This window comes from Mus pahari, chromosome 5 (assembly GCF_900095145.1).
Source record: "Mus pahari chromosome 5, PAHARI_EIJ_v1.1, whole genome shotgun sequence".
NCBI classification, from domain to species: Eukaryota; Metazoa; Chordata; class Mammalia; order Rodentia; family Muridae; genus Mus; species Mus pahari.
The window spans coordinates 16,705,606-16,727,468 of record NC_034594.1 but is presented as its reverse complement, the minus strand read 5'-3'; the positions used below and the strand labels follow the sequence as shown (position 1 = coordinate 16,727,468).

The 21,863-nt window shown below is 52.2% G+C and overlaps 1 protein-coding gene across 1 annotated transcript in view; it reads right to left on the bottom strand.

Moving 5' to 3' along the window:
- Positions 1-1,469: 1,469 nt before the first annotated feature.
- The window catches only part of Hs6st1 (heparan sulfate 6-O-sulfotransferase 1), a 39,525-nt gene continuing 19,131 nt past the window's right edge, over positions 1,470-21,863 (bottom strand). Inside the window, exon 2 of the mRNA XM_021197619.2 lies at positions 1,470-4,410. Within this exon, the coding sequence (XP_021053278.1) occupies positions 3,702-4,410 (709 nt within the window). The 3' untranslated portion in view covers positions 1,470-3,701. The remainder of the gene's footprint in view (positions 4,411-21,863) is intronic.

Below are 21,863 nucleotides of genomic sequence, written 5' to 3'. Positions count from 1 at the left end.
TTCAGGGGTTGGGCCACGTAAGAATCTATTAGGATTAGATAGCTTAAGGGTAGAATCCCATGAATAAATCCTGTGGCTTATTAGAAGACACATAAGCATGTGCTTCTCTCTCCCGTCTCTCTCTCTCTCTCTCTGTGTGTGTGTGTGTGTGACCCAGAATATGACCCTAGCTGTCATTCCTCAGGTGCCCTTCACCTTGTTGTTCTGAGTCAGGGTCTCTCAGTAGACTGGAACTCACCAAGTGGGCTAGGCTAGCTGGGTCCCTGTCTCCTCAACACTGGGGTTTTCAGACATGCAAGCTCACCTGTTTTTTTGTTTTTGGTGTTTTAAATGTAGGTTCTGCAGATTAAATCCAGATCTTTATGCTTAACAAGACTAACATTTTGGCAATGGAAACCACTTTCCTGGTCTTTCATGTTGTTTTAGAAAGGGCCGCCACCTATGCAGCTCAACCTTGCTTAGAATTTGTGATCTTCCTTCCTATTCCTCCCAAGAACTGAGGTTACAGGTAAGAAACAACCGACCATCTCCTGCCTGGATCACTGGCCACTCTGGTCATTTGCTGTGACCTGTCTTCAGGTAGAAAGGACTCTGGCAGAAAGAAGGCCACCACAAGGTGCTCCTCTACTTTGGAGCAAAACTGGGGCAAAATGAACCTTTTTTTCCTTCTGCCAGGATTACTGATACATCACCACGCGTGGCAAACCTTTATTCTTTGTGTGAGTTGTGGAGCTGTGCGGCTAGCAACAGATTAGGAACTAAACTGGAGCTGATGCTTTCTAAGAACAGCTCGCCCTCTCTCAGCATGACATATTTTCTATTAACTCATAATTTCCTTTTTTTAAAAAAAAATTATTTATATGAGCACTCTAGCTGTCTTCAGACACACCACAAGAGTGCATCAGATCTCATTACAGGTGGTTGTGAGCCACCATGTGGTTGCTGGGAATTGAACTAGGACCTCCAGGAGAGCAGCCAGTGCTCCCAACCGCTGAGCCATCTCTCCAGCCCCCCATAATTTCGTAATGAAGGATAAGCCTGGTTTTACCGAGACAGGTTTTACTTCAGACTTTCTGTTGGTCAGGATGACCTTGAACTGATCCTCCTGCCTCAACCTCAGTGCTGGGACTCAAACCTAGGCTTCCTGTATGCTTGACACTCTGCCAGCCGCCAGGCATGCCCAGGGACCTCTTTGACACTTGAAAATTCTCCAAGTTAAAAGCTGAGCAGGGGGAGTCACTGCTGTTGGTGACAGTCCTTTCACCTGGTGTCACCTGTGCACGCCTTATAATAAGTGATGTGCGTTTCTACCTTTTGTGGTCTATGAGTTTTTCCTTACCCAGCGCCTCACTTTGTGCAGGGGGAGGGGCACCTGCACCGGAGCAGCCTCACCATCACCCCTGCTGAAATATGATACAGGTTGATGGCATGCCTGGTAGGGCTATGTCACCACAGACCACAGCACACAATGACCTTTTCAGGTTTATTCATCTGCTAAAGTTCAGTCTCCAGCTAGACAAAGACAATTAGAAGACAACCAGTTGCTTTTCCATGATCAGTTCCGAATGAATAACCAAAGGATTCCTCAACGCTTTTTTATTATTATTTTTTAATAAGAAGCTATAAATAAATAAAGCTTTAAAGCTCCTGGGTTCAAGTGGAACAGTTCCAGTTCAGACGCGTTGGCTGGATAGTTCTGTGGTCCCTGCCACCCACTGGGGGCGGGGGGTGTCTGCAGGGCTTAGGGGTGGGTGCCTTGGGACCGAGTTATTAGCTTGTGTTTGCATGGCCTTTCAGCCCCAAGGCACGCTCCTGTAGGCAGAGTCCTTGGAGCTGGAGGGATGGGGAAGCACCCTGTTCTGAGATGCTGTGAGTACCAGGAAGCTGTGCCCCAAAGCAGGTAGCCTGAGCCTTAGGCAGGGGTGGACCGAAGATGCCTCGACCTGGCGCTGGCCTGAGATGGGAGGGAACATTTTCCAAATGCAGCAAAGATTGAGAAGAGAGACCCGTGCTTCCGTGTGAGTCGGGATGGCGGGGCATATGTTAAAACATATTCCAGTATGTATAGAACAGATCCCATGTCCAGGTCGTGTACACATAAGGTTGTGAAGGGGGTGGGGGTGAGGGTAATACATGGAGCTAGGGTACTTCCTGACAGAAGCAGCAGCAGCCAACACGACCTGTAAAAGATCCCAGGGTTCCCCAAAATGCCCCAGGCTCCCCACAGATATATATTCACTCTAAACTGGGCATCTAAACAAATTCCTCAGTGACCTCGACCTTCTAACTCATCTTGCTACCCAACTCCTCAGAGTGAGCAACCACTGTAAAGGTGGCGCTAGACTGGGCTGGACTGTGCATATCAGAACCTACCTTGTCCATAGACCCCAAGGTCAAGTGCCTGGTGCCTGAGTGTAGGCCCTACACCACACACGTGTGAAGATTAAGCCATTGCAGCAGCACCACCTGCCAATGCCTGGAATATTGATGTGCTACATATGGCCCCACTCTTGTCTGTGGTGACCCGCTCCTTCTTAGCCTGAGTGCCGAGTGAGACAGAAGCAGGGAGTGTGGGACCCGTCCTGTCTCAGGGTCAGCTCACAACCCATGGCTGCATGCTTATAGACTCTGAAAAAAGCCACGACACCCCCACTAAGGGCCTGTCAGGGATAGGGCACTTGGCAAGTGCTTTAAAAAAAAACAAAAAAACCAATATGCAACATGGCTTCTAGTCTGGTCCCTGGCTGGCTCACGGGGCTGCTGGAAGTAGCCGGGTCAGACTTTGTAAAGGGTAATTAGATGCAGGGAGAGCCAGGGTGGGATGGGTTTTGCAGACAGGTCCCAGTTAGGACACTCAGAGCCGTTTCTTCCAACCTCAGCTGAGAATGGCAAAGTCCCCATCCTGGCCACCCAGTACCAACTCAGGTTGATGTGGCCCTGTATCCCAGCCAAAGGATGCTTTTATGCACGGGATCGAAAGGGTTGCTGGTATGGTAGGAACATTGGCACATAAGCCCTTGTATAAATGTTTCAGTGATGGGGGAGGGGCAGTGCATCAGAAAGCATAGGGATTGGTGGGGAGCTGGGGGTGGGGGGGAAGACCTCTTGGTGTCCATCCCTTTCCTGCTTGAATCTGGTTCCCCCCAAAGCCAGGATACACCATGGATTCTGATCGTGCTCCAGACAGTGCAGAGGCCAGGTGCCAGACTCGAGTCTTCTCTGCGGCACCTGGGGCTGACCCTGACCTTGAAAGCAGCTTTGATAGGATAGGTGAGGGTTGGGGAGCACTCCAGGTCTGAGGATGCCTCAGAGACATGCTTGTATTCTCAAAGGAAAGGGCTCCCCAAGATTCTGGGTTATCAGGGGTCCCCCCCCCCGAGGCCAAGGAGCTTCAACCAAGCTATTAGGAGCTAGTAACACATTCCTAGAGGGCTGGTCGTTGGGGGCCAGTGCGTGCATAGTAGGTATGGGAGTCTCGGCTGAGCAGACACGTTCCCTCGCCAGTCTTTTTCAAATCCTTGTCAGTTTTAACTATGATGTGGGGGCCAGGAGAGCAGGGGGGCCATCTGCCCCAGAGGTCCTACCCTGCCCCATCAAGGTTAGGGCATCCTACTAGCACCCGCTGCACCAAACAGGAAGAACTGTTGGCCCCATTTCTTTCCCTGTTAAATCGTGCCCATCACTCTCTGCCCCTGACACTACTACCACTTCTCAATGATATGGCTCATGTAGTCCTCGGTGGGCACGCGGCCCGGCTCTTCTGGGTCCTCCCGTGGCAGCGCTTCCTTGGAGCGGTGCAGGAGGCGCTCTTCGCGATTGCGCAGGCGCTGCTCCCTGCGCTCCAGCTGTCTCTTGTACTGGTAACGCTGCTGGAAGAGGTCCTTGGCATAGTCATACAGCTGCATGTCCAGGTCGTTGAGCTCCTCGATGTGGCGGATAGTGTCCTCATCCACCTCCACACCGCCCGCCCGTGTGCTGTTGTACTGCATGAATGGCCGGATGAACTTGAGGTTGAACGTCCGCTCAAATAGGTACTGCGTCTTGCGCTGGAACTCAGTGAGACCGAAGAAAGCCATGCCTCGCAGGTTCTTCTTGGCGCTCTCCAGCAGCAACTGGGCCCGCTTGCTCTCGGGGATGAAAGATAGGTTGTAGCAGCCCACCAGGCTGAGGTCGGCCAGCATGCGCACCTGCCGGTTGTTGGCCAGGTTATAGGGGCAATCCATGAACTCCTGCAACGTGCAGCCCGACCAGTCTGTGCCCTCGTAGCAGGGCGGCAGCTCCTCTGGGGTCGGTGTGCGCCCGTCACACATGTGCAAGGAGGTCTTCCACGTGGCCCCACGCTGTACATGTCGCCATTCACTCAGGTAGCGGGATACGGGGTCTCGCAGCAGGGTGATGTAGTAGAACTTTCTACAATAAGAACGGGGAAGAGATCAGTACTGTTGGAAATGAGAGAGAGCTGCATCCACTGCGGCGACTATAGCTCTTTACCATGGACCCTTGGGCACATGACATCAAGTAAGCTCTCAGCTCTGCCATTCGTTTCATTACCGAGGAGAAAACCCTGGGTCTGGGGGATGGAACCTGTCAAGGGTAAGCTTTACAAAGGGGGGTGGGGGAGTGGGGCATGACGACCAGGCAGCTGAACTCTTTTAGATGCAGAATGGTCAGAGCAAGAGCACAGATTCATAGGTGAAGGAGGAACTTCTCCTCTTCTGTGCAGCACAGACCCAGGGCAATGTCTCTCCTGAGCCCATTCTGATGGTGGGTTTGGGCACATCAGGGCACTGTAGGCAGATGGATAAGATACGGTGCCCCCCTCCTTTCCCAGACAATGAAAAGGAGCATACCCATGTGTGCCTGGCTAAGGCCTTGTTGAATTTCTGACTTCTCCATCCTCTACTGTGTGGGGCCCACCAGTAGGCACTCTGCTGATCTATCTCAGTGGGAAGATGAAGGGGTCCCAGCAGCTGCCACCATACATCCTGAAAGCCCCAGGAGTGATGGTTCTGACTGAAGATATCTGGTCCTTTACACAGAGACTGTAGAGGAAGCCCTCAGAGGGAGCTCTTGGCCCTCCAATGTCCTTTCCGGTCCTTGGAGCTGCTCCATGGCTCACTCAGGCCGAGTCCTAGAAGGTCCCCAGGATGGAGATTATCCTGGAGAATGGGCTGCTCAAGGAGGGGGTTGGCAGTTTCTCTCAGAGGGTCAGATGGTGGCTGTACCCCTCAAAGGCTGGAGCGGAATGGGGTCCATCTGGCCTATGCTTGGCACCTATGTACCTTGCTGGTATGTTGTGTGGTGGCCTCTGCCCTTTGGAAGCATTTGTGTCCTTAGTGTCTGTGGTGGTTTGTATATGCTTGGCCCAGGGAGTGGCGCTATTAGGCGGTGTGGCCTTGTTGGAGTACGTGTGTGCCTTTGGTCATGGGCTTTTAAGACACCACTCCTAACTGCCTGGAAGTCAGTATTCTGCCAGCAGCCTTCAGATGAAGATGTAGAACTCTCAGCTCCTCCTGCGCCATGTCTGCCTGGATGCTGCCATGTTCCTGCCTTGATAATACTGGACTGAACCTCTGAACCTGTAAGCCAGCCCCAGTTAAATGTTGTCCTTATGGGCTGGAGGCCCTGAGTTCAATTCCCAGCAACCACATGGTGGCTCACAACCATCTGTAATGGGATCCAATGCTCTTTTCTCGTGTGTCTGAAGACAGCAACAATGTACTCACATACATACGTTAAATAAATAAATAATTAATTAAAAATAAATCTTTAAATAAAAAATCTTGTCCTTTTAGTCATGGTGTCTGATCACAGCAGTAAAACCCTAACTAAGACAGTGTCAGATGCCCCTCAGTACTGAACAGATGGTAACTCTAGGGTCAGACGTCTCAACAGGGATTCCTTCCTCCTGGGGTGAGCTCTGTGCAGCTGAGAGCCAGCAGCCCCCAGGGCTAAATTGTCTCACCTCATGCCCCATCTCATCGCTCATGTCACCCTGACTTCAGCAACAGGCCAGGCACCCTGAAAAGACCCACTGTACCATCTAAGGTTCTGTGACGCACCAAGCCTTGTATCTGCATGGTCACCTCGCTTATTGAACAGACAGACTGGTCTCAGAGGCCAGGTTTTCCCACAGATACAATAATAATGTTTATCAAGTAAAAACTGGCATTAAAGAGATGATTAAAACAAAAACAAAAACATTTGTTGTTCTTCCAGAGATCAAAGGTCAGTACCCAGTACTTAGGAGACTCACAACTGCCAGCAGCTCCAACTCCAAGAATTATAAGGTATTTTTCTGTCTTTCTCAGTTACTCACACACGCATGCACATGCGCTCGTGCGCGCGCGCACACACACACACACACACACACACACACACACACACACACACACAATAAATCTTAAAAGCAAATAGGGGGTGGAGAGATGGCTCGGTTGTGAGCAAGCACTGCTCTTCCGGAGTACTGAGACTTAGGTCTCAGTATCCACATCAGGTGGAGACTTCTTGGGACAGCACCTCACAGCTAGGGGCTGCAAGTGATGTCTCCAGGCCACGCCCACTTCTTGGCTGCTTGGAATTCTGGGAAAGTCGGTCTGTTTCAGACAGTCTCGGCAATCTGAAGCTGTCCAGGGTCATTGTGTGTGTGTGTGTGTGTGTGTGTGTGTGTGTGTGTGTGTGTGTGTAGGTGTGTGTGTGTAGGTGAGGGTCAAGGAGAGAGCAAGGAGACTGTAAGGCTTCTTTCTTCCCTTGTAGCCCTGCCCACTCCATGCTGGGTGGCACCATTATTGCAAAGTACATTCAGTGCCCACGTCAACCAGAGGGGTGGGGAATCTGGGCAAAGTTGTAGGAGAGCTGAGGGTGGCCCAGGGCTGGGCTCCCATCTCACCTCCTCCAGCGCCCACGTTACCTCCTGGCATCTGGTGGGTGATAGTTGATGGTGGGCTTGAAGGGGAAATGGAAATAGTACGCTTTAACATTAATACACATGATTAATGAGCTGACTTAGGAGATATTAGGGGCACAGGATAAGAACACAGAACCAGGAGCCTGTGCCTTTGATCAGGGACAACAGAGCTAACCCACCCTGCCGACTCCTGCCTGTGTAAACCTGCTTGCCCCTTCCTCTTTTTTGGAAGAGGTATACATCTGCTCTTCTCCAGGGAGCAGTGACCACCATCCATATCCGCAGAGACAGCAAGTTCTTCAGACTAGAAACCTGCAAGCCTCATCTTCTGTAAATTCAATTAGCTCTGGTGAAAAAAAAAAAATGACCTCCAGGAAAACCATGAAGAATCACTCTGGAATGGCCATCTAGATAAGACTACGGCAATGCTTATCTCTGTTTAAGTTATGAAATACTTCTGATCTAGGTTGGGTCTCTTGACGAAACAGCTGGAGGCTACAAGTGTGTGTTAATTAGGGTTTCTGCCCTTTATCTCCAAGGACAGAATTTCTTGCTGGGGAAGGTTGAGCTCCCTTAATAGACTCTGGGGTCAAATCTACTGTGTGAAGGCTCTCCCCAAACCTCTACAGAAATACTCGGTGACAGACACGAAACGGCAGTACCTGGCCTTTCTGACAGCAGCTATGCTAATACCTGTCCAGAGATGGGTTGTCAAGGACTCAGGAGGAACACTGGCTCCTAACTAATATTTCGAATTCTCTACCCTGGACAGGTGGGGACATGGATATGACGGTGCCAGCCCTGGTTGGGGATGCGGGTCCCTGGGGTTGTGGGCAGCACTCCCAATAGGATAGGGCTGAGAGTCTTCTTAGCAGACTGAGGGCATTTGGTTTGGGGACAGTGGTGGAGGCCAAAGGCCAAGGCAGGGCCAGACCCCAGAGTGTCTTCCTCGTTTGTGGGAAACCCAGGCGAGCTGGCAGCTGGCTCAGTGAGTGAACTGCTGTACAATCACAAGAATTCAAGTCTGGGTCCTGGCAGCCCCATAAAGGCTGAGCATGTCGGCACATACCCAGTGTTAGGGGGGATGGGAGGGGGATACATGGATCCCGGGCTTGTGAGGCAGCCAGTCTAGCTGGTTCACTGAGAGGCCCTATCTCAAAGCATGAGCTGGACTGAGATAGAGGAAGACATTCTGTGAGAACACCCGAAGACCCGCACACACCATGGGGTGGGTGGAGGGGGACCAAGGAGGAGGTGAGAGAGGAGAGGCAGAGCCTGGAATGGCCTGGAGGCTAAAACTCACCTGCAGAGCAGCCCTCGGGACTCTCTGGTAATGGATAATAATCCTGGTCCTGCAGACCGCAGCCCTCTATCAGCTCTCCGGCATCTCGCATCTCTCACTTGGAATTTATAGGCTGGGTTTTACTTACTTACTGTAAGTAGCCTGGCTGGCCTGGAACTCGCTTATTCTGACCAGGCTGGTCTCCAACTCAGAGATCTGCCTGCCTGCCTACTGAATGCTGGGGTTAATGGCGTGCACTATCAGTCCTGGCTTGCTTACTTAACTATGGCTGGCTTAACCATTTTATCTGTGTGTCTCTGTGTGTGTGTACACTGGTTTGGTGGGTCCTACCATCATGTACATCAGGGCAAGGGAAGCACTGCCCTTTGCAGCCTGGTAAGTAAGCTAAGATCACAGGAGGGGGCTGGCAAGATGGCTTGGTGGGTAAAGACATTTGCTGCCAGGCCTGATGACCGGAGGGGCAATCCCAGGAACCCCACAAGTTGATCTCTGACCTCTCCATTCCTTGCCGGCCTCTTGAAGGCCAAGCCTCCCTGTAAGACCAATCAGAGGTGCAATGGTCAAGATTTCAGCCATGTGTCCTAAAACTCAGAACCCTGAGGCAAAGGTAGTTTTTAAAAAAGACCAACAAACAAAAAACCCAGCGCCAGCTCGGCGGTGACACCCTGATCAGTAGAGAGGACGCTGCTACCCACAACCAGGGGACGATGAAGCTTAGGGCTTTAATATTTTAAATACAGGATCTCACTATGTAGCCCAGGCTGGCCAAGTCAAGTCAGCAGTGCTCCTGCCTCAGCTTCTCGAGTGTCCGGATTCTAGGCATGTACCACCAGGCCTGGTACAACTCAGCTCTTTTTTTTTTTTTGGTTTTTCGAGACAGGGTTTCTCTGTATAGCCCTGGCTGTCCTGGAACTCACTCTGTAGACCAGGCTGGCCTTGAACTCAGAAACCCACCTGCCTCTGCCTCCTGAGTGCTGGGATTAAATGCGTGTGCCACCACGCCCGGCTACAATTCAGTTCTTAAGCAAATGATATAGCATCTGTCTACTTGAGTGAGCAGGTTCCTGGGGACCTACCTCTTAACCTGCCTCCTGACACTGTATGCAGGGCCAAGCAGCCCTTTTGGTGCCAGTAGGGCACCTAGCCCATCAAGTTTGATTTGCTGCGAGTAGCTGGCAGTGGTGTGTGTAGTTTCTCTCTGAATGCTGCATAGAAAATGCTGGTCTAAGGCCACCCTCTGCTAATACCCAAAGAAAAGCAGTGGCTATTTCTGTTGAGTCACTGAGTCTGTTTCCAAAAATACCCAGGTTCAGGTCCAGGCCTCGTGATGTCAGGGGTCAGGTGCTGTGCAGGCAGAGGAGCAGGCAGACCCTGCTCCTGGCCTTCCTAAGAAATCCTTCCCTTGAGCTCCCTCAGCCCTCAGATGCCCAGAGCAAGCAGTGCTCACAGCAGACAGCTCTTGTGAAACAGCAGAATGGAAGCCTTCCTTGGGTTGGAGTGAGAGAAGCTGAGCCCTGGATGCCCCTGAATGGATACCCAGAGTTGTAAGTGGCTGCCCAGCACCAACCGCTTGGACCCTTGAAGTGCTGCAGCCTAAGCTGATAGTTTATAGACAGCACAAAAGGCAATGGAGATAGATGGAGAAGTTATGCTTGGATGTACCCTCAAGATGACAGCATCTGAGGGGGAAGACACCCGGGAGCTGATTTGCAGCTCATGATGGTTGGGTGACTAAGCCTGGTCATCACTGTGTCCCTGGAGACACTTTTCTTTGTCCTCTTCTCCTCCGGCTGGCTGGGATGTGGATGTGACTACTGAGCAGGTATCTGCAGTCAACTTGGACCCTAAACAGAAGCTTCACTTTCTGGCCAAGGAAAGGCAGCAGGAAGAGCAAGGGTCTCTGGTGTCTCCAGGCTGCACTCTTACTGGGGCCAGCCTGTGTCTCCAGGCTGCACTGTGTCTGGCTCCTTTTCAAAGGGAGGGACATAGGCTTCTACCCTGCTGTTGTGTCTGATCTAGCCCCCCTGCTCAGGCCCACACACTGAGACCCTTATACAATGTGAGGGTAGGCTCCTGGTTCAGGGCTACAGGGCCCCGGGGTATCAGGGCATCAGCAATAGTCACATTTATCAATCTGGTGAGCCAGAAGGCCGGGAAAATGCATGCATTTAGCCTGTGTGCCTGGACAACTTCTTGACAGCTGCCCCACTCATAGCCTGGGGTGTCAGTGCTTGTAACTCAGCTCTGAGCAAACCCAAGCACCACAACAACAACCACAACCACCACAACAACAACCACAACCACCACAGCCACCAACGGAGTCCACCACAAGTTATTTCTGCTAAGGTGTGTTAGTTATAAGCCAGAGAGGGCCATGTGAAGGAGACTGAGGCAGCCCAGAAGGGCAAATGCTGCCTCCCAGGTGAGTGACTTTAACCAGAAACTGGCGCTGCCCTGGGGGCCAGAGCACACAGCCTGGACACCTCTGCCATGCTGTGAGCTCTTAGACAGGTTCCCCCCATTCCATCCTAGAGTCCAAGGGTAGAGAGCCACGGGCAGGAATCCTAATAGCTTCTTGTTAGAAAAAAGAAGATGCCCGGTGCTTGGGAGACATGGACACAGGGTGGTGGTGGTGGTGACCCGCCCTCCTGGGAAAGTCAGATGGAACGGGGTGGATGGAGAAAAGGCCGAGGAGTGAGCCCCACTCACTGACACTGCCCCACCTCTTCTGGCTGCGGTGGAGGGGCATCTGAGTCACCTCGGGGTGCAGCACTCGCTGCTTAGCAAGGCATGCCCAACAGGCTGTGGTCTTCAACACGGGAGCATTCTCCTGCTGGCTTTTTGTTTATTTTTTGGAAGCAGGGTCTCATGAAGGAAGCCCTGGTTGGCCTCAGTCTATGTAGCTGAGAAGAACCTCACTTCTACCTCCCGAACGCTGGGATGGCCATCAGGTGCCACCACACTTAGGTACGGCTGGAAACTGAACCCAGGGCCTCGTGCATGCTAGGTGGGCGAGCAAGCAACCGAGTCACATGCTCAGCTCCACTCAGGTGCACTTCTGGGTCACTTCTCTGGCAAAAACCTAGCTGTTATTTTAAACCAGAGCTGGGCCCCAGGCCCCCAGAAGTGGGGTCCCCCTTTTTTTTTTTGCCTGTGAAATGGGGCATGCTAACAATGTCCTGGTGCCTCTTGGTGACCCTGCCCAGGGCTGTGAGGCTGATGGAATCTCCCCGAGGCACGGGAAATCAGAGGCCAGTCGCTGCCATCTTGCCTAACAGCTCAGGCCTGGGTAGGGCCCTGACCCTTAGGTTGAGAGCACAGGCCTCTGCCTCTCCCAGGGCAGTTCCTGTGGTGATGGAACGGCCGAAGACCCCACCCCCCCCCATGTGTGATCTGTGTCCTGGTGGCCCAACAGTTACTGTGCAACTATACTGATGGAAGCTTTACTGTAACTTAGAAGCAGGAGAGGCCCCCAGAGGAGGTGGCGCCTAGTCCAGGTCTTTAAAGTAAAGTGGTGGCCTTCGGTGGCCAGCTAAAAGGGCTGACAGTGGGTGTCTCGAGCCTCACTCCTGTGACCAGTCAGCAGGGTGGACTCCTAACTGGGGTGCAGGTGCTGGTTTCTGTGTTAAGAAGCCTCTAACCTCTTAATAAAGTCCTGGGGATCCCTTGCCTGCTCCCTGGACTCAGGCAACATCTACTGCAGAAGCAGCTCTCTTACTGCGTGCCCTAAGGCTCTGGGAAATATACACATGGAAATCAGACACGCTGATAAGAACCCCAATTCCTAGGCTGACAACTAGCAGGGTACGGAGGCGCCTCACCTACAGAAAAACTAGCCTGAATGAAGCTGGACTAGGGCTGGATCTGCCCCATGCTCATGCCGATGCCCACCCCTGAGACAGCCTAGCATCCTCATTGGAGGGATGGTCCCTCAGCCAGCCAAATCCACAGCCATCCTTCCTGCACTGCAAGAGGTAGGTTGCACGGCTAGGGCCTTCCTCCAGACTTCTATGGCTATGCCTGCATCTGGGCGACTGGAAGGCTCAGGCACGCTTTGGGGCCAGCTGACCTTTCTCTGTAGGGTGAGTGAGGGCAGAGGACTCATTCCTGCCCTAGTATTCAAGACTCTTTATGTCCAGTCCCCAACCCCTAGAGATCTGACTGGGCAATGGGCAAGAGCAAGAGGTCCCAAGGGCTAACCTGACAGGAAGGACCTACATGTGACAACAATGACGGATGGACAGGATGGTTGGTCACTCAGCCGTCCAGTTTGCATCTGTTAAACAGGCTGACAGAAACTATCCACTTAGGCCTATGAAAATTTGGTGGAGTGGCATCTATCAAAGAACACTACTGGGATGGGAGATGAGGGGTGGGGGAGGGGAATGGGGGCTAGGGAAACACGTAATCTTATCCCAGTGAGATGGGAGACAGACGCAGGTGAGCCCTTGAAGCAGCTCACTGACCGGCTAGCCTAGAAGGACCAGGTGTGGCTGAGTAGTTTCAAAACATCAAACTATTTAAAACCACCAAAGTGAGAAAGTGCATCCTTACTGAGCGAGCTGTAGGAAACGCTGATACCCGGGTGCTGGCAGTACCTAGTGGCTTAGTGGGAGTGTGAAAACCTTTGCTCACTTTATAAATGAGGCTGGCTGCTTTACCAAGAGGCCTTACTGCCAAAGAGCCACACCCACAGAGACACTGAGCTATTGTGTGGGTATCTGGACTGAGTCCACGAAGGTCCCCAAAGTCCCTCTTCTCTACCTAGGACAAGGCAGGGAGTCGGTTCCACCCTCGGGGAAGTGCAAGCTATTTCAAAGTTCCTAGAGCCCTGCAGATCCCATGAGGCTCAGACAAAGCCCAGGAGAGCTCAGGGCTACCCCCTGGCCCAGCTTGTGTGCTGACTGCACATGCCAAGGCACAGGTGATGCCCCTTCCCCATGACACACTTCCTGGTTACCCGACGGAACAACCCCAACCCTTCATTACCCCAAGCTCCATACTGGGGACGAGAGGACTAGCCTGGACCTGGACTACTAGGCCCATGAATAGCTTTAACCTGGCTGGTATCAGTATGGCTGGTAATGGCTCAAGGGAGGGTCTGGGAGAGCCCCGCCCAGGGAGAGGCTGTAGGAGGAGGGCATGTTAATGCCTTCAAGTAGGGCAGACCATAAAGTCAGATCTGTGAGAGCTACCAGCTCTCTTGAGGGAAGAGGGGATGAGTGGCTGGGTTTAGGGGCTCTCGCTTACTGTGACACCCTGAGCAGTGTTCTGCTTGCATCCTCCAACATATGGGCGGGGCCTCGTCCTGGCATCTGTCTGAGGCATCTAGGCAGGGCTCCAGTGAGTGGGACTCTCTAGTGAGAAGAGAGGCTGCCTGGGGCATCGTGCCAGAGAAGAGGGGAGTAGGAGAGGCCTGCTATAACTCATTCATAGTTCACGCCCACCTGCCTGGTACTTTCTGGCTCCTGATGCTGGGCAGGCAAGATGTGGCTTCTGCCTGCATGCATTATGAGGTCAAGAGAAGGTGACACAGAACTCCGTTTCTTTGCTGGGTATATGCAGGAAGGTGGGCATGGACCTGCTCACTCAGTCTGAGAGCTGGGGACAGAGGAGGAAGGGCAACTGGCTCTTGTGGCCTCCTCACCTCTGTGGGGGTGGGTGCTTAGAACTCACACTGTTCTTTCTCACGTCTTCATGGTCTGCAACTGGCTTCTACCCTCCTCCCCCACGAATACCAGGCCAAAATGGGGAAACAGAGACCCCTGAGGGGGTCGGGGGTAGAGGGGTTGTGCTGGGCTCTGCCAGTGTGTGGAGAACATGTAGTTGGCTGGGCCGAGGGACCCATAACCAGTCCCCATCTGCTCCAGCTCTGGTTACTTGTGCCAGGCACATTGCTATCTGCACACAGCCATAACCACACAAAGCAACATGCAGTGTGCCACGGCTTGCCAGGAACGGAAGTGCACAGGGATTACAATACAAGCCAGAGTCAATGACATCCTGTATTCAGAGGTTACATGGCAGTTGGGAGCCATAGGCTAGGGCCTCTGGGTAGATTTTTCTTTGCTTTCCTTGTATTTTTCCATTTTTTAAATAACCAACCAAACAAACAAAAACAGTATACAATCTAAAGTGACTCCAGAAAGTTGACCATACACACACACACACACACACACACACCACCACCACCACCACCACCACCAAATACACATACATACATACAATGAATTAAATGTACAAAATAGATACCATGTCCAACGAGACGGCAGGTCACTCTGTATCTTAGGAAGTCCGGAAAGGGTCGAAAGACCAAGTAGGGCATTCTGGGACACCCTCCAGGCCTAACTTCTTTCCACCATCCTGAACAACAGCTTACCCATAGATCTCTGGCAGGCAGCCACCACAAGCAGTCTCTCCTCAAAAGAAGGCGGACACCTACACACCACACCCCTACCCACCTCAGAGTAGACTACTTTCCCCCAAAGAAATCAGTCTTGACAGCCGTTCTAGAAAGAACCACTCTGTGACCAAATCAGCTGCAACATCCCTTGAACGAAGCTGGATCAACAGATTATAGGTTGATAGACATCGGGATAGACAAGGTGTTGGCAAATTTTGGTTGATACAATGGGAAAGCTGTCACCTGTAATGACTCCAGGGCCTGGGGGCTACTGGGCTCTCTAGTGTCAGGGATCCTTCTCTACCACACACTCTTTACTATACCTCCAAGTGAGTGGGAGGCCTGCTGGGTGCTTGCTGGCCCTTCTCCTGGTCGCTATTAGAAGCCCCTGTGGATTGGTAAACTGAGGTTCCTAGGGCTCTGCCTTCACAGGCTACATGTGCTCTAGCACTGACTGTTTTCACAAGGCACCCGGTAGGAACTAGGTGTGCCGTAGTCATTGTCGGGACAAAGGTCTTCCTCCCATTTGCCAAGGGCCCTGCCACTGATGAGCTGAGTGGTTGGAACAGGGTCCCCACAGAACACCTCTGACATGTTTCTTCCTTGTGAAATACAGACATGACCTCCTCTGAGGTCCCTACGATGGCACCCAGCAAGTGGAGAAGCCCAGCGGGGGGGGGGGGGAGAAGCAGCTGAAATACACTTACCTGTTCTCACCAATCACCAATTGAGGCAGACGCACCGGAACATGCAAGAGAAAGAGAAAACACAGATCAAATAAATATTGCTTAGAAAATGTCCAGATGTGAGATCACCAATAGACCTGTAATCTCAAAAATAAGATCGGAACTGGCCTGTGCAGATGGCTCAGTTGGTAAGGTGCCTGTCTTGCAAGCATGACAACATGAGTTCAAGTCCCCAGAACCCACATCACAAAAGCCTGGAGGGGTTGTGGGACTGGGGGACGGCTCAGTGGATGAGAACAGTTGCTGTGTCTTAGGAGCGGAGTCTGACTCCTCGGCATCCAGGAGGAAAAGCCAGGCAGGCGGTGACTGCAGTGTTGAAGAGCAGAGACAGGCAGATCCTCAGAGCTTGCTGGCTAGTCAGCTTACACTAAACTGGATATCCGGTTCAGTGAGAGACCTTGTCTCAAGGCAGTAAAGTCCAGAACAACCAAAGAAGATACCGATGTCCTGCTCCGGCCTCCACATGTGCGTGCATGGACTCCTGCCCACGTACACATGGCATGGTGGCACACAGAATCTCAGCACTGGGGAGGCAGAGACAAGTGGAGTCTTAGGGTCACTTGATGAGTTCCAGGGAAGGACCCTGTCTCAAAAATCAAGGTGGAGGGGAATCTGAGGAATAACACCAGAGCTTGTCTTCTGGCCTCCATATGCACATATGCAACCACGTATATACATGTGCACACCCACCCGGCTCCCTAACTCCCACATCGGAGTAGCTGAAAATCTCCCTACAATCTACAGATGTGCTGACGCACGTCTGTAATCCTAGCACTTGGGAGGCAGAAGCAGCAGAGTCCCTGTCTGGGCTATAGAGAGAAGAATCTACTTCAGAATAAAATTTCTTAAACCTCTTACTGTATAGACCAAGGAACAGGTATGGCTTACTTTCACCTAAAGCCGAGTAAACAGGTATGCACACCTCTAAGTACAGCTAGATCTACAAGTTCACATATCTGGAAACTGATTGAGGTTTTCATACAGGAGCACAAATACAACAAAATACCGATGGTTCGGTGAAGGCTTGTTATTATTTCAGCTGTTTGAAGATCTGGGTTTGTGTGTGCATGTGTGCGCATGTATGTGTGGGATGTCTTTCTCTCTCCTTTATGTTTTGAGGCAGGGTCTCTCATGGAGCCTGGAGCTCACCAGTGATAAGCCCAGGATCCTTCGACCTCTGTGCTCCCTGTGCCAGGACTGCAGGCCTATGTTATCATGCCCAGCTTGTCATGTGGATGCTGTACTGGCTGGTTCTGTGCGTCAACCTGACGATAGCTGGAGTTACCACAGAGATAGGAGTCTCCCTTGAGGAAATGCCTCCATGAGATGCAGCTGTAAGGCATTTTCCCAATTAGTGATCAAGGAGGGGAGGGCCCATTGTGGGTGGTGCCATCCCTGGGCTGGTAGTCCTGGGTTCTGTAAGAAAGCAAACTGAGCAAGCCAGGGGAAGCAAGTCAGTAAGTAACATCCCTCCATAGCCTCTGCATCAGCTCCTGCCTCCAAGCTCCTGCCCAGTGTGAGTTTCAGGTCTGACTTCCTGTAGTGATGAACAGCAATGTGGAATTGTAAGATGAATAAACCCTTGCCTCCCCAAGTTATTTCTTGGTCATGATGTTTTGTGCAGGAATACAAACCCTGACTAAAAGAGATGCTGAGGGCCAGAACCCACTCACGCAGGCCCTGAGGCTGTGTTGTAAGCACATTATTCGTTAAGCCATCTTCTTTCGATTTGGTATTTTTCCAAATTAAAAAAAAATGTGGGGGAACATTCCTACAAAAATGCCAACGTATTTCTCCTGACATTAAAGAGAATAGACAACCCAATGTTTAGGTGCTGTCTCCTAGACAGGTTAAGGAGACGCCAATGCTCTTTGGGGCACATTCCAAAGCCAACGAAAGTGCAATGTTAAAACTCAGACAAACTGAAAGTCAATTTCATCACAGTCCAGTTGTCAAATGGAACAAGACTGATCCACTCATCTCCAAGAGAACACGTTGACACTCTACTGTGGATGGGGCCAGGTTCTAACATGCACACTTTTTTGTTGCTGTGATAAATACCCAACAAAAGCAACTTAAGGAAGGAAGGTTTACTCAGGCTCCCAGTCTGAAGTTGCAGTCCACCACGGTGATGAAGGCAGAGAGGGCAGCAAGAGTGTGAGGCAGCAGCCCATGTCACACCCGCAGACAGGGAGCAGAGATGGATGCTGCTAAGCCCTCTTTGTCCTTCCTGTCCATCATTCTAGGACCTGGGCCTATGGGATGGTGCCAACCACAAGGAGCATGTGTCTTCCCCACCTCAATGAACCTAATCTAGACACTCCCTCACAGACACGCACAACAGCTCGTGTCCACGGCAATTCTGAGTCAGCAACTTGACAATCAAGATTAAGTATCACACCAGGCATGCGAGATGATCCGCAGTAAGAAAACTCCCCTGTGGTGGGCTCTGTGCTCAGCAGATTATAGGTCTCAATAGGCATTCAGGAACATTTGCTAAAATGGAATGCCTCTTCAGTTTTTAAGCCCCCCAGGAAAGGAGGAATACAGAATCCCTATCATGTGAGAATTTCTCAAACATGGGTCAAACATGACCATGCCCCCCACATTAACTCCCTGCTGATGTGAGGTGATACAGGATTCAGGGGCACCACTGTCCAGGGTCCCTCCTATGTCCCTCCTGGGGGGCAGCAAGCCCTAGAACAAGGTGGACAACTTCACTCCCAACAGTTCTTGCCTTGAGTCCTAGCAGCTAAGCTGTGTGTGTTCACAGAAACTGTGTCCTAGAGGCTGGAGGCGGTAGTAGGCGGGCAGCGGCCTTCTTACCCATCTTTTCCTCCTTGCACTGGCCTGGCCTCCTGGGCACCAGTGAGCTCAGCACTGCGTCAGTCAGGGCCCAGTTCAACACCCTCAGGGAGGCTCTGGCTGTGACATGGGGCCTTGGGACCTCCAGGGGCCAATGCCCTGCCTGGAGGAGGAGTGCTATATGCCTATAGTATATGCCCTACCTATAGGGTGTTTTATTCATGGATGTATAATATGTTTATGTATGTCAGGGGGGCAGTCAGTTCTCTCTTTCCACCACATGGGTCCCAGGGGCAAGGCTTAAACCATCCGGCTTTCCAGCCAGCACCATTCCCCAGTGAGCCATCTCACTAGCCCATGGCAAGGTGTTTAAGGCCACGTATACAGGCAAGGCTGGGCCTCTCCAATCCTCTGCTGCCTTCCTCTGCTTCTGTGGGAGGGCTGGAGATAGACATGGGACAGGGCCGGCCTTGCAGCTTGGCTAAGCGCCCATGGTTCCTTCTGCCTGAGGACATACTTAGTTGGCTTCGAAGGTGTTCTTAGTCCTCCTCGCCTGTCTCACTCTGGCCTGGGCAGTACCACACACAAAGTCCTTTCCCAAGCTCCTAAATCCCAGGGAGGGTGTTGAAGGCAGTGTAGCCTAGAAGGCCTTAAAGCATGTTGAGAAATCAGGCTTACACTAGGCTAGGGCAGTCCCCACAAGGAAGGGGTTAACAGGGAGCAGCAAGAACAGGGAAGTGGGAGGCAGGGCAAGCACAATAGGGACTTAGCCCAGCCAGGCCCCAGGCCCTCCTCCTGCACTAAGACAGGCCAAGGAGCCAGAGGATCATCCAGGCTGGCCTGGACAGGCACAGGCTTAGATGGTTCTGGGCCCCCACAGCGTTAACCTGCTCTGGCTGGGAGCAGCGAGGTTTCTGAAATGGCAGGAATGCTCTAAGCTTCTGGCTCCATCTGCCCTCTAGATACTTTTGTCAGGGGGGTGGGCACAACCACACCCAGCAGGGTCGAGAAGCCAGGGTTTGAGGCTCACCCAGCAAAAAGGGCCTTCCCTTCCAGCAGCTGGGGACCACACTCCCTGGGAGTAGTTGTGAGAGTTCACTTTGGGTAGGATGCTGGGGCTCTCAACGGCTCGGGGAAGCTAAGAGTTCAATGGGTAGATTGAGACACAAGGTTGTGTTAATATGCAACAGCAGCAAAAGGGGCCTAGCTATCCTGTCAGGTATGGGGGAGGGATTAGACCCCAGAGGGGGCTGCAAAGGGCTAAAGGCTCTGCCCCTGACATGGGGGGAGTGACTCAGAAGGGCAGCAGGAGGAGCATGAGGTGTGGTGTCAGCTGACAGGCTCCCAGTGGAAATAAGACTTGACTCAGGAGAAGCCCGAGACAGGGGGTGAGACTGAGGGCAGCTTGCAGCTGGGAGCCGTGGCCTGGCCCTTCATCTATCCCTGTCACGACCGTTCCTCCTGTGATGGGGACATTCCCACCAGCAGCTACAGTGTTCTTGGAAGACTGACACTGAGGTCAGAGGTGTGCACCCTACACTGTGAGAGCTGAGTTGCCTGGGCTAAACAGAGATGCATGGGATCTGGAGAAGGGGGGAATCTGTTCACAGAGCAGGGCACCACAAGTCCCGGATTGCAGAATGTAAGGAACCCAGTGCCCACCTCAGGCAGCAAGAGCACAGAGCTGCAGCTCAGGGGTCCTGTGCCATGCTGTGGCCATATGGCCCCACTGCGTCTGCCACTGGCTTTGTCTGCTTTCCCTGCAGTCCTCAGATCTGTCTCAATGCAAAGAATGTGCCTCTAGAAACACACAGGCCCTTCTGCACCCTGGATTGGGTATAGGTGACACTGAGGTCCCATGGCCCTTTGTGGAGAGGACACCTCAACCTTGGCCCTGACGGCCCTCTGAGGGGCTCTGGAAGGCAGGTCCCAGCTCTGCCACTGGGCCACCACTAAAGCTCATGTCATCTGCCATTTTAACTAAATCTATATGGCTATTATGGTTCGTGCGTTTGTGTATGGTGTGTGTGTGCATGCCATGGTGCCTGTATAGAGGGCAAAGGGCAACTCTGTGGAGCTCTTCTCTCTTTCCTGCCTGCACAGCGAGCATATTTGCAAATGTTCTCCCCCCAATCCCTGCTTCTCTCTCTTCTTTAAAAAGGGCCCTACAGATCACCTAGGGGAGCCTCGGCCTCCACGGGGGCCCACCCCAGCACTGCAGACACACACCACAGCACACAGCTCACCATGCTACTCTGAAGCCAGCACAGGCTACACATGCCAGGGCCCCACCCCATACCTGTCGTAGAAGGGAGCACTGATCTTTGCCAGGGCCTGCTTCAGGGCCCCCTGCACACACCAGGCCGAGCTTTTCTTTCCTGCTTTGTTTCTCTACTAAGTCTGGCCCCATGGGGCCTAGGCAGAATGAGGCCTCGGCTAAGCCTCTGAGGTGAGGCTTGGCATGAAGCCTACTGGCCAACAATCCCAAAGCCAAAGCCACTCCCTAAAGCTGAGAGCAAGTCACCGGTCGTCTTCAGCAAGCCCTGGATGGGGGGTAGGGAAGCCCTGGGTGGTCAGAGAAAGAGCTGGAGAACAGAAACTGGGAAAGCTGCACCCCGAGGTTCATGGCTTCTGAGGTCTCAGCCTCTGGGTGTGTGCATCGTGGGTCTGTGATGCAGGTCTGGGTGCAGGAAGACCAGAGCAGCCCAAAGCAGGCACCAGTTAAGTGTCTAATTCCCTTCCCTGACATATACCCTGTTTGTATCGCGACCAGCCTTGGCCTGACACTTTAAAGGAAACAAGAACTAACTAGCCAACACAAAGACACAGACAGACAGATACACACACACACACACACACACACACACACTCCCTACCACAGTTTGTTTGTTTCACAAAGAAGAGCAAGATAAAGCTGTGTAGAGGCTTGGATGGAGTACTGTGGGCATCATCCCTCCAGGGGGCTCTCAGATCCTCGGGGCTGGTGGGAGTTCTCACTCACAGGGGAGTGGCCTGCTGTTGCCTGCTGTTGCCTGTTGCCTCCTGACTGCCCTGGGACTGCTGTGAGCAGTGCTGTTGGCTGGGTTAGAGACCCTGCGGTATCTGGGTCAGCAGCCCAGGACTCTGAAGCCCCTCCAGCCCTGGTCACCCTGCACAGGGCTCCCTGATAAACCAGGTCTCTGAGGCTTTGGAGATGACAAGCAAGACAAGAACACGAGGGTGGGCTCAGGCCATCAGTATGAGACGTTAAGTCCTCTGCGTAACTGCGCACTGGCTGGTGGAACTGCTAACAGCCAGGTAGGGAGAGGGGAGGCTGCCGGGAAAGGGCTCCGGGGCATCAGAAATAAAACAAGGACACCCACTTGCCCACTCCAGTCGTCATAATCCCAGGAGTGGGCAAGGAAAAGAAATAAAAGCCAACCAAGCAGGAAGAGACAAAAAAAGTTATGTTTGCAGAGGAACTATTTTATATGCATTAAGACCCCAAACAATGGGAGGGGAGAGAAAACTACAACCGATGAACTCGGCAATGTTGTAGGAGATAAATTTAAAAGTCGGTTTTATATACGAGCAATAAACAATCTGAGGAGGAAATGAACAAAAAAAACTCTGTTTACAGCCGTGTCAAGAGTAAGCTTAACCAAGGAGACGGAAGATTTGTATACTGAGAGCTGTAGTCCAGGAAAGACAGACAGACGT